The 13,132-nt window shown below is 41.3% G+C and overlaps 1 protein-coding gene across 1 annotated transcript in view; it reads right to left on the bottom strand.

The window, feature by feature from the left end:
• Positions 1 to 2,117: 2,117 nt before the first annotated feature.
• Positions 2,118 to 13,132, bottom strand: part of mpzl1l (myelin protein zero-like 1 like) — a 36,926-nt gene continuing 25,911 nt past the window's right edge. Inside the window, exons 5-6 of the mRNA XM_083635660.1 lie at positions 8,934 to 9,039; positions 2,118 to 5,596 (exon numbers count right to left, since the gene is read on the bottom strand). Coding sequence (XP_083491786.1) covers positions 5,495 to 5,596; positions 8,934 to 9,039 — 208 coding nt within the window. The 3' untranslated portion in view covers positions 2,118 to 5,494. The remainder of the gene's footprint in view (positions 5,597 to 8,933; positions 9,040 to 13,132) is intronic.

Here is a 13,132-nt window from a genome sequence, read left to right as displayed (position 1 = left end):
TCTTTACCTTCAAGTTTATAACATTACCTTGAGTGTAGGAAACACACCGGTGTGTTTTCATGTAAAAACGTTTTCTAATACATTTAGGAATTGATTCTCTGGTGCTCTTCTCTCATACTAAGAGCTGCAGGCCAAACAATGCTGCCAGTAGTTAGCCCCGCCCCTCTTCACCTAGCCACCTGGCACTGTGCCTTAGCCCCGCCCCACTCTTCACCTAGCCACCTGGCACTGTGCCTTAGCCCCGCCCCTCTTCACCTAGCCACCTGGCACTGTGCCTTAGCCTCGCCCCACTCTTCAGCTAGCCACCTGGCATACTGTGCCTTGCTGTCCTCAGACAAACCAGCACCACTTGGTGAAGAGTTGCTCACTTGAGTGGACTAACTTTATTCGTGGTCACAGCATAGGCTGTATATAAAATATGAACGTAATGACGGCTCCTCAAAAGTGAAGTCAAAACGGGGGCATGGTGGTGCAGTGGCAAGCGCTGTCGCCTCACAGCTCGAAGGTCCTGGGTTCGATTCCCACCTGGGATGCTGTGAGCGCTGAAGGAATGCGTGCCCGTCCGCATGTCCTCGAGTGCCTGCCGCCCAGGTGGGGTCGTCAAAAGGGCCTTTGCATGTGGAGTTTGCATGTTCTCCCCATGCCCCCTGGGGGTTTCCTTCATATAGGAACCCCACACCAAAACATGCAATATCCTGGTCGCTGATGTGGTGACCTTTGGTCGTTAGGGGCGCCTGTTCGGAGAGGAACCCGTTGGAATAGCGTGATCCTCCCACGTGCTATGTCCTACCGGTGAAGCTTCCCCTGTCAGGTGAAAAGAAGCGGCTGGCTAACTGCCCATGTCTCGGAGGAAGCATGGAGCCAGTTTCGGCTCTCCCCAGATCGGCAGAGGGCGGAGCAGCATCCAGGATAAATAAATTAAGATTAGCACTAACGGGGTTATTAAATGCTGGTGGCTGGCTGCAGTAGTCATAAATGCCGTCCCTTCCATGTTAGACGGGCCAAACTAAAAAAATCTAAGTAGACGGCAAATAAATTGCCCCCAAAGATGGCTTCTGTCATTTTAGGTAGTTCTCTTATCACGCTGATGTATGTTCAAGCGAAGATTTGTCTGATACCGGTAACTTTGTTTTTAAAGTTATTTGACGATATGAAAAGGCTGATTGACAGCTGTGACAGCCACTCTCAAACCTTCATCAGACGGCGGCACAGCTGGGGGGCTCAGCCCGACTCTACTGCGTAAACTCCAGTTGTAAAATTACATCAAACAAGCAAGATGGCAGCTCACTGAAACATGATGTTTTGGCTTCACTTTTGCATATAGCAGGAGAAAGCGGGGACAGGTCGTCCATATTATATTATACAGTCAATGGGTCACAGTGCCATGCAGGTCTTTAGGTAACTGTCAATTTTAGCTTGATTTATCCGTTGAGGTGATGTTCCCGATAAATTCATTCACCAACATGAAATAAATGACCGAATTTTGTTTGGGTGCATCAACATTAAAAACATCTGCTACCATTTAAACGTACACCAAAAGGCAGGGGACAGTGTCACACGGTGTGAGGAGGAGTGGGGCGGGGCCAACTGTAATTGGACGAGGCAGAGCCTTAAAGTCAACAACAGTCAAGCAGCAAAATTTCCTTGTCCACTGCCCGTGTGTGCTTTCCCTGTGAACAAGGAATATCCAGGAGGATAAAACGCATGAAAAACAAATGATCCATTTCACATATTTCCAAGAATAAAATTTCAAAACTTTTCATGGATCCATAATAGAATTTCTATGTAATGTGAGTGGTGACTCTGAATCAATACCAGAATGTATTACCAACTGGACAAATAGGACACACCCCTTTATATTACATTTGCGTCTACAGCTATTGTTTAGATTACATGGAAGATTACTCTAACAATTAATTTCATTACACGCAACAAAATTCCATAACCTTTCCAAAACTTTCAAGAATTTTACTAATTTCCTTGAAATTTCATGACTTATCCAGGTTTCCCATGACCGTGGGAACCCTAGATTGTTTTTGTTTTTTTAGATAATCTCAAAAACTTCTCAATCTAGTTTGTTGATATCATATTGAGAACGAGTGCACAGGAACTTGGCCAGGAATAAGTTTTATATAAAATTTGAACAGTGGATACAGAAGCGATATTATGTGTATAAAAATACATACAATAAAGGAAAATAAATGAATCTTATCTTTTCTATTTTGAGCAGATGTTCAAGTTAGCAGATGAAATGCAAAAGGCACTAAATGTACAACATTCCAGTTTTTAAAAACAACAAAACGGAGACAAAAGGTTGTTCAGAGATGAAGGGAAACAAAAATCACAGGGCGTTTGTTGTCTTTGATATGCAAGACATAGTGCAGATTTTACAACATAACATACTAAACAATTATCAAATAACACACTATTTACCATCCAGAATTACATTACTAAGCACACACTTTAAGACATCAGGAATGGAATGAATATCGCGACAACCTGCATTCATTTAACACCAGCACACCAAACGTGTTGCATTTGAGCTTGATCAAATCTTTCATAATTTATAGATAACATCACAATTTCTACACAGCACTAAACACTGCGACGAGTCACAACTAAGGACAAAGAAAAGCGACCAGCATTATCATGTTTGGCAGTATCATACAAGATCCCCTTTTCGATTCTGGTGAAGACACTGAAATACACGACTAGGAACCAGACAAACAAAGAACTAAAAGAATTTAACATTTAAGCTAAAAAATAAAATAAAAAATCTGGAAGGCTACAGCGCCCACACAGAAAGTATTCAACCCTCTGACTACAGCAAATAAAGTGAAAAACTAAAATCATGAGTATAGCTATTGAGCCCCTTTCAGGGATCAAGCTCTGGAGTGAAGCAATTGACGATATTTTGGTCAGAATCGGTCAATATGATGGGAAATGATAGGAAATATGGGGGAAATTTGCTGGCTTTAAGGTGCATCCAAATTCCTTTAAATATCCTTGAAGAATAACTTTATTGGAGCTCAACAAGCAACTAAAATCAATGCTGACAAAATTCAGGCTATAAGACCACACAATGCAGAAAGATTCAAGGGGTTGAAAGCTTTCTGTCGGTGCTGCGCACATTGTTGGAGTATAGGGAGGCAAAGTGAACGTCACTTCCTGCTTCAGCACTGTACCAGAGATTTTCTTCCGCAATTTATTTTCCCATAGACATTTCGTAAAATGCTTATAAAAATAGTTCTACTTCGTCGAACCAAACGGTTCAGCTATATTTAGAATCAGGAGAGACCATAGAACATTTTACGAAATGTCTATGGGAAAATAAATGGTGGATGAAAATCTCTGGTACAGTGCTGAAGCAGGGAGTGACATTCCACTTTGGATCCGTATTGGCTGTCGGTCAAATAATTAAGACTAAAAGAGAAAACAAGCATGCCACCAACTGCCCGACATCCTCAAGGACAACCTTTTCTCTGCCTTGACATCCATAGCCATATGACACAGGAATGAGTTACAGTAAATGGCACTATATCTTACATGAGCGAGAAATATATACAAATACTGGTCAAAAATTGAAGTTTACTGCGTTGAGGAATCACAAGCTGATGCTAAAAGGCTAAACTGTATGCAACACAAATATCATGCTCATGGGCGACCCACCCATTCATAAAACATCATTTCAACAGATAGATTTGGCTTTTAAATGCTTCAAGACAAAAGAACGGTGGATTTGGAATGCATTTTAAAGCTTACCTAATATCAAAGTGGATATTAGATAGACATTTGGCCCATTACTTTGAAAAATAAAATAACAACAAAAAGCACTTCTTTAAAGCAGCTACGAGCAACTTTTTCGATTGTTATTAAACAGTATAAATTTAATATCAATGCATCACATCTTACCTCTAATAGTAGACGAGACCAACGCAGAGTAGTCTCGCTTGAAGCCCGAGTGAATCGGCCAGTGTTAGTCTCTCTGTGGCCAGGGAAGATCAGGAAGTGAAATGAAACGGTTTGCAGCAGCCACTTTGGCCATAACCACAAAATAACTTCCAAAAAACCTGTTAGAATATAACGAGAGATGTTCGCGAGAGTATGCATGGCGTTCACATTGTTTATGCTATGTTGCTAGGCAGCGCGAACGGGTGAAGGCAGGCAGCTGCGTTTCACTTCCGGGTTTCACTTCCGCGTTTATCCGGTCCGGCGGTAAGGAGAGAGAGAGAGAGCGCCCTGTTGACGCGAGTTTAGACAGACACAGACTTAATAATCATCTAAGGGAGCGATCTCCGATTCACATGGCTTTGGTCTCAGCTACTATTATAGGTAAGATGTGATGCATCAATATTGTAATTATACTGGTTAATAACAATCGAAATAGTTGCTCGTAGCTGCTTTAAGGCATAAATGCTCAGACAAGGATGGTTATTTTTCCATAATGCTGATTATAATGTTAATAAATGAATTGCATTGGATGCAAACAGTGTATTTCGTGTTTAGTTTCCGGTTTTAGTAGAATCAAATGTTTCTCAAGAGATATTTCACCTTATTTGAACATTTTCTTTTTTTACATGCATATTTCCAACTGTCTCACAAACGGTAAAACTGAAAATCGAAAGAAAAAAAACAGCCCCAAGAATGAGCGTTAACACCCGCAGTGAAGCTTATTTTTCTCAACTTTATTAAGCGATAATTACAAATTGGCAAAATTATTTCTCAAAGTGTGATGCCGAACACCACAAGCAGAAAAAAACACTTATGGGGGGTGGCATCACCTAAGAGTTCATATAATTTTGTTCAAAAAAAGAGAGAACAATAAAAGCAAACGATATCGATTCAGAACTCAACGGTTGAGGGGGGATGATAAAAAAGACACGTTCTACTGAAGTGAAAATCAGAGAGGCAGTGTTTTAAAAAAAGGTACCACAACAACATGCTAGAACCTAGCAGAAGATTTAAGTATTCACAGTAATACAATGACAAAAACCACTTTTCTTTTCTTTTTACTGTTTCGCTATTAGTTGAGTACCGAGTTTATTTTGTAGATGTTATGATTGCATGCAAATGTAGTGAAGGAAATGCCAAATCGACATGTAACGCGGCATTCACAACCCTAGAAACGGTCCAACGTCCAAAACGTGTGGAGTTTTTCGTGTCGATTGCCGTGCAAAGCCACGGTAAATAAAACAAAATAAAAATCTCTTTCCGTATGGAATGACATTGATGAATGCATTCATATTGTTACTTTGATCCCAGTATTGTAAAAAAAAAAAGCACCTCGAGGATGATGTAAGTCTTAAGCAAACACATGCTGTTAGTCTCAAAGGACTTGGAGAACAAGAAATAAAATAAAAATATCAAACTGCACCAATTCTGTCCTGGTTAAACATGTTCCCTCCCATCCCAAGAGCAGCTGACAGAGAGGGCTGTTACTTTACTGTTTATTTTTATTATTTTCTTTCGCTCCCCCAATTCTGCAATTTCCTCTTCAGTTTTTCCGAATGTCAGCATAGACGACTGGCTCCATCTTATGGAAGGAGTTGGGGTTTTTGGTGGCCGAGTGATCCAACTGGGCATATATCACCGGTCCCTGTGGACAGAGGGAGACAAGCGCAGAATGGAAAAGACACAGTGTCAGCTGAGCAGACAAAACACGTCCGAGTCAAATCACAACCAGGACCGAGGAGCTGCAGACCGGCCGAGCTGGAGAACACACAAGGCCTTCCTTCTTCCACTTGTACTTCAGGTCTTTAAAATGTTTTAAATAAATTAGTGTATCCAGTGTCTGCAATTAACTTTTCGGCTCACCTTCCAAGGGTGAAGGGTTAATAAAAAAAAAAACTGCCAAGCGTAATTTTAACTGGTCGAAATAAGCAATACAGCTGCTCTTAGCCTGGGTAAACCCAGCCCCCACGTGACCTGCTCTCAGACCTGTTCTCAGTCACTAGGAACTGGGAACTGAGAGAGCAGGTCACGTGGGGGCTGGGTTTACCTAGGCTAAGCTGCTCTCACCTCCTGTGTCGCCGCATGATGAGACTCCTCAATAAATAAACCCTCAATAAACCTGAATGATTGACATTTGCACACCTCTTTGCACATCTGGCCACTTTTATATCTATTCCATCTTTTTCTATTTTAATACCTTATTATTTTATTTGAATACCTTATTATTCCATTTACATACACTGTTTACGTTGTTTGCCCTAGTTAACTAGGTTGCACTATTGTATTGTTGTTGTGATTGTGTTTGCTGTGATTTTGCACCTATTTTACCTACTGCACCTCGTCTCTAATGGAGCCTACAGCATAAGAATTTCACACGTGCGTACTTATACCATGGAGTGACAATACAAATCTTGACAGGTTTCAACTAACACTGGGACAACTAACATTAACCATACAGGAAGATCAGCCACTACCGTTCAGAACAGGCAGCCAATCAGGGGACACATTGAAGCTAGAAGTTGTGAGCAACATTGTAAGGCGCTGATTGATTAAGAACGAAATCTAATAAGAGAATTGCAGCTTCACCAGCAGAACTCGGCCTCCAACAAGGAATCCATTGTATTGTGAATTTGGGAGTCGTGTGATCTGCTCTAACATGATCAGCAATTCCCCCACAAGGACAGATACTAGCAGACTCAATCTAGAGTAAGTAAGGTAAGCTAAAGTTAAAGTAAGGTAAAGTAAAGTAAGGTGGTTACTTCAAATAAAGGACAAACTACTTGGAAGAATACTCAAGGACTGAATACAATTTCAAACAGCCAATCAAGTACAAAGTAACCTTGTCTATCCAAATCTCACAATTGGAAAAATGTATTCTGTTGATTACGGTATATGAGATTGTTATAATGATGGCACTATTTTTAAGATAAGAGAAGACTGTAAAATTTGTGCCATTTCAATGCCCTACACCTCACTTATAGTATGAATATGATACATTGATCCATACACTATGATACATTTGATCTATTGTAGCCAAGTATCTTCAAGTTACATATGGCAAACACATTTTGTCGTGTGTCAAATGGCCAAAGGCACCAGTTATGGAAATAGCTGCAGATGCAGCCAGCAAGTGGTTATCTATTAGCCTGGCGCTTTTCAAATCAGTAGCCATGATGATTAGAGCGAATGTATTCAGGTCCACGCGTGTCCCAAACGGACTCAGTTGGTCATTTGACAAGTCATTCTACACAGTGAAACAAATCACTGAGGCTATATTTATTTAGTAAGCAAGTAGTATGTTTATATAGCAAGCTCATTGTGTTTTTTGAATTATCTTTCAAATCTTATATGGCGTCAACATGGAAACAAATTAGATGTTTGGGATAAAATGTGATAGTGGTACACATTTCATGTGGTACTGCCCTCTGTTGGTAGGGTGCCTGCCTAGTTTTCCCAATTTTATTTTATTATATTGCATAATGATAATCTCAAAGTCTAATGATACTAATCCTGTGTTTCAGTTATACAGTGGGATGCAGCTATTGAAGTTAAAGCCTGGCAGAAAGATGTCATCATAGACTGTTTGTCACCTTGCATTTTTTGGGAAACAATGTTTTTCCTTAAAGGGGGACTGACCCTGCCAGATTTCATGCAAAACGGTATTCTACTTGATTTGAAAACCCTGCAGGCAAGATGGCCGCCTATACTCCCTTCTGTACCCTGGCAGAATAAACTATCATAACTTGGCCAATAAGTATGTAAGATACAAAATAAAACAAATTGTAATGTCTTTATTTGTTGTAGAATGCAGAGGACATGTAACTGTTTAGTTAAACTCGCATTCCAGGAATATTGTATTTACTGCGCTGCTCTAAAGATACCGTAAGTGGCTCGAAGATGTTTCGTCCTGAAACCCACTCGTTTTGCGCCAGAACACAATCGATTTGGGGGTGGAACACGCCAGGATTGGCCAACGCCAACGCCAGTGCCCAGAACTGTCAAATCAAATCATCGACAGAGACGCTATGGCCCGCCTCCCAGTATTTTCAGTGTATCAGAGATAGAGAATGATAAATGATAAATACAGCCACGTTATAAACAACAAACTAACGCTGGTGATCCGTATGGAAACAGTGTTACTCGAAATGGTTAAAAGTGATATCAATTTGGTCATTCAGTGGCGTTTTACTGCCATGTAACATAACTAACTAGCGGCTAATATTAGCCACAGTCAATTATTCACATGAGTGGGGCACGCGCAAATACCACCGTGACGTCACGATGTACCAAATCGCCCATTCATTTGAGAAAAAAAGCAGGTTTGAACCCATAGAGGGAACTTTGTAAAATTGTAACAGATTGGTCTCAAATGTGGAGATTTTGACCAGAATCCTTCACATACCACCCTAAAAGCCATATATATTGGTTAAAATCTGAAAAAAAGTGTTTTGGGGGTAAATTACACTTTAAAGTTTTATTTTTTGACCAATCTGCACAAAACATGCTGCATAGTGTTAGTGGATTGTGATACAAAATGGAGCATTTTTCAGGTGAACTGGACAAAACACAGTACCAATAATAACCAAAAACCAATGACTATTAATTTTGACCCATAACAAATTAGTCCCGATTGACAAGAGAGATTAAGAACGCCACGCTCCAAACAAACACTATGTGGTGTTTTCACATTGACCTATTCATTTTCTAACTCTGCGTTCACACTGCGAGCAACACAAAGTCAGTGGAAGTTGCTTCCTTTTCTATTATGCCGAGCAACCAGGGCAACTTGGCCAATGTGTGGACAGCCAACAAGTTTGTCGGCGGGGAGAAGTTGGTTAGTCAACTCATCAAAATGATGTCATGATATGAATGGAAAAGACAAAAGTAACAAAAAAATGCACAAGTTCAGAACTGCTGTTAGCTACAGACCGCTATATAGATGCAATCAGAGCCTCTGGCCCCGCCCACAATTAATCAATTACCTGTACTGGTGCCGAGGGACTGCTACACCGGGAGCTCTCCAGGCTGGACTCCACCTTCTTTCGTGGCTGTGCAGCACGAGAGCTGACGCTTTCCAAGGACGTACATCTAGTTTAGGTTTACGATTTGGGGGCGGCGCAGGAGACATCGGCACACAGACAAATGGCAACACAGAGACAAACACAAATAATGGGAGACAGCCAGAAATAAAACAATGAGAGATGAGACATGTGGACACAGGCTATGAACAACTTGAATGACAGTGGCAGAGGGGCAGAGACACTGAAAGGAGGGACAGGTAAAGACAAGAGGTGCACCGATAGTATCTCTATTATCGATAGTATGTCTATTGTTCATCTAGCCTTCAAGCAGTCGCCGTTGAATGGGTAAATGAAGCTATCGTGATATCCTGCAATAATACTTTTCTTGCACAGGGAAAATGGAGCCTTGACTATGCAGGCCAGTTTTAATTGTTATTTAATTGTTTAATTGTTCACCGACTCTGAATTAGCTGTTTTGATCAGTTATTCTTTTCTAAATACGGCGTTTTTGATAGTAAAATAGAACAAGGAAAAGCAATAACCTTAGCCTGTGCTGTGTAGCCCATTTTTGTCCATTAGTATCATTTATTTGATTTGATTGACGATTGTACTTGCTCCGGAATTTTTTTTCCAATCTGAAAACATGTCTCGATCCTGTCATGTCAGTGTGTATAATCTGAAAACATGTATCTATCCTGTCATGTCAGTGTGTATAATCTGAAAACATGTTTCTATCCTGTCATGTCAGTGTGTATAATCTGAAAACATGTTTCTATCCTGTCATGTCAGTGTGTATAATCTGAAAACATGTATCTATCCTGTCATGTCAGTGTGTATAATCTGAAAACATGTTTCTATCCTGTCATGTCAGTGTGTATAATCTGAAAACATGTATCTATCGCTACGCTACGGATCAGCCTCCTGAAAATCTGCGTAAACATCGGCGCGGCCTGTGGTCCTTCAGGCTAGAGCGAGGTGCTCGGTGCAGGTGAATGACGTGCAGCGCACAGGCCTCCTTGAGGCATCCTCCCTGCCCATGGTACGGCATGGTAGGATTGCCTTTTTCCGCGGGAGGTTCTGGTGAGACGAAGGAGGTGCCCGGCCTGGAATCACCCCACAGGGACTTAGACCTCCATGCACCGAAGGTCTCTCATTACTGCGGTGTAGCACTAAACTCTATTGCAGCGGATTGGGCGTGATCAACCCTTCCGCGGGCAACGTTGCAGACAGAGTAGGAAGGCTGATCCGTGAACGGCTGCTTCTGGGACGCGGGTCGGGGTTGTAATCGGCCTCGGCTGGGACCCCAGTTAACATCACTGATGACGTGTCCCAGCGCATGCAGTAGTATGTATATTTGAACCTATCCTGTCATGTCAGTGTGTATAATCTGAAAACATGTATCTATCCTGTCATGTCAGTGTGTATACCCGTAAATTCCGGACTATAAGCCGCGGCTTTTCCCCCGTTTTTTGGCCTTTTTTGGCCCCTGCGGCTTATATAACGGTGCGGCTTATCTATGGATTTTTTCAGAAAAAAAAAGAAGAAAAAAAAAATGAATTCTCTCTTCTTTAGCACTCTTTCTAACTATAAATCCACTTCTGTTTTAATTTCCTCTCTTGCCCTCTTTTCACCACACCGCGGACACTGTGTGCACTGTAAAAAAAAACACAGGTGGTGTTGTGTTATGTTGTTTTGTTGAAATGTTAATAAATGGGAGCTTCCTCAAACAGCCATCTCTTTCCCGACAATCCCCTCTGTGCACGAACCCTTACATATGGTAATTAAACATTAAAACACAATTAAAAAAAAAAAAAAAAACATTAAAACACCCGCGGCTTATAGTCCGGTGCGGCTTATAGTGCGGAATTTACGGTAATCTGAAAACATGTCTCTATCCTGTCATGTCAGTGTGTATAATCTGAAAACATGGAAGTAATGAAGGAGCTTCAATGCTTCGTCACAAAGGTTAGTGATGACGACAGAAACAGACAAGCAAGACAGTGGTTAGTTTCAGATGAAGGGTGTGAGTGGCAAACATGGCTGGGCCATGAATGTTAGACAACAAGCAAAGCTTAGATATGATATGAATAGGATGGTTTGACGTGACATTAGTTGTTTGGACCTCAAAATGAGTTCTCAGAATGGACTGGAGTACGCGCCTTATTGAATAAAGCAATTGTAGGCCATGTGTGTGTTAATATGATTTGGTTAGGTCGACTCCCCCTCTGAGTGGCAGTGCAATTCACTGCACTGCTTCATCTCAATCAGGCTCTGGATCTTATTTTAATATGTACCAATACATTCATTACTGTTAATGAAGGGGGGGTCCGGTGGTGCAGTGGCAAGCGCTGTCGCCTCACAGCTCGAAGGTCCTGGGTTCGATTCCCACCTGGGACGCTGTGAACGCTGAAGGAATGCATGCCCGTCCGCATGTCCTCGAGTGCCCACCGCCCGGGTGGGCTCGTCAAAAGGGCCTTTCTGTGTGGAGTTTGCATGTTCTCCCCGTGCCTCCCGGGGGTTTCCTTCATATAGGAACCCCCTTCACCAAAACATGCAATATCCTGGTTGCTAATGTGGTTCCTCCTCTGGTCGTTAAGGGCGCCTGTTCGGAGGGAGGGGAACTGGTTTGAATAGCGTGAACCTCCCACGTGCTATGTCCTACCGGTGAAGCTTCCCCTGTCAGGTGAAAAGAAGCGGCTGGCTAACTGCCCATGTCTCAGAGGAAGCATGGAGCCAGTTTCGGCTCTCCCCAGATCGACAGAGGGTGGAGTAGCAACCAGGATAAATAAATTAAATTAACACTAAAAGGGGGATAAAAATGGGATAAAAAAATCGGGAAAAAATATATATAAAAAACAAATTACTGTTAACGAAGGATCCTGTCCATGAAGACACAGCTGCCCAAAACACAATTTAAGAGGTTGTGCTTTTTGTTCATTGTCAAGTTTTGAGATTTATATTATGAATTAATATTTATAGATATTTGTGAAATTTGATATTTAGCTTTTCTAATTTGTAGTATTTCATAACATTTACCCTTTGGTAAGGAACTAACTGAAAACTGTGCCAAAAGACCGGAAATTCTGCTTTTCTATTCTTAGTTCCACTGAAATAGTTTTTAAAATTATATTTTTGTCAAAAGGATCGGGAAAAGGATTCAGTGGAATGCGATCAGTCGATCAGACAGTTAAATCTCCTCTAATTTTTCTGCTTTAACCTGCGGTTATCATTTTAAGACAGAGGCTTATGTGATATAGCCAGGCATGAGAGAGGGCTGTGTGGTTGGATTAAGCATGTGAGGTAGACATGGTCAACCCAGCTAAAGCACACAAGGACATTATGCCTAGCTTTGACGTGACATCATTTTAAAGAAATGTGTTAATGATAGTAATGATTAGTAGCACACCGAATGATTCAAACAGCCAAAAACACACTGCTCTTCTCAGGTAAACATGAGGATAGTGAACCTGGCTTCCATGCAGAGAGATTTAGCCAAGCATTATGGTTTGCTTTGCTGATTAATAAGGTGTCATCGAGTGACTTAGTAAGAGAAATAGATCACTGGGAAGAGAAAATAAAGATTCAGGCAAACTGCTCAACCAAACAGGGCATGAAATCCATCCCAGAGAAGACAATTGCTAAATTAACTTGACATGAAGGACCACCCTGTTTTGCTTTATTACACCCACAACCATTCAGATGTGATTGCACAATGACTCATTTATAGCACGGTGCCAGGTGGCGTTACCGCTCATGGACAGGCGGTGCAGCCACAGTGAATTTAGATTTTCATATAACAATTGTCACTGCAACTAAAAGATTAACTCGGAAATAGAACTTTAGCCCTTTACATAACCTACGGCGATCATTTTAACACTAACCTCTTTGTTGATCTCTGCAGCAAAATAAACGCTATGCTTGAATTCTGATTCTGATTCTGATTAAACTTTATATGGTGGCCCCACCTGACATTTTCGGGTGTAAGGCCACAAATTCTTATTATTAATTAATGACATGGCTCTAAAACGGGCATGTATAAACATTCTTGTGGACTTCAAATTGCATTTTGAATCCTCTGTTGAAAACAATTTGACCCACATGCAGGACATAGAGCTCAACAGTCACGTGACTTTCCGTGACGTTTCCTGCCCCGGAAGAGA

The sequence above is a fragment of the Poromitra crassiceps genome (genome assembly GCF_964638095.1).
Source record: "Poromitra crassiceps genome assembly, chromosome: 1".
NCBI classification, from domain to species: Eukaryota; Metazoa; Chordata; class Actinopteri; order Beryciformes; family Melamphaidae; genus Poromitra; species Poromitra crassiceps.
The sequence above is the reverse complement of the archived record's forward strand: the minus strand, read 5'-3'. Positions and strand labels throughout refer to the sequence as shown.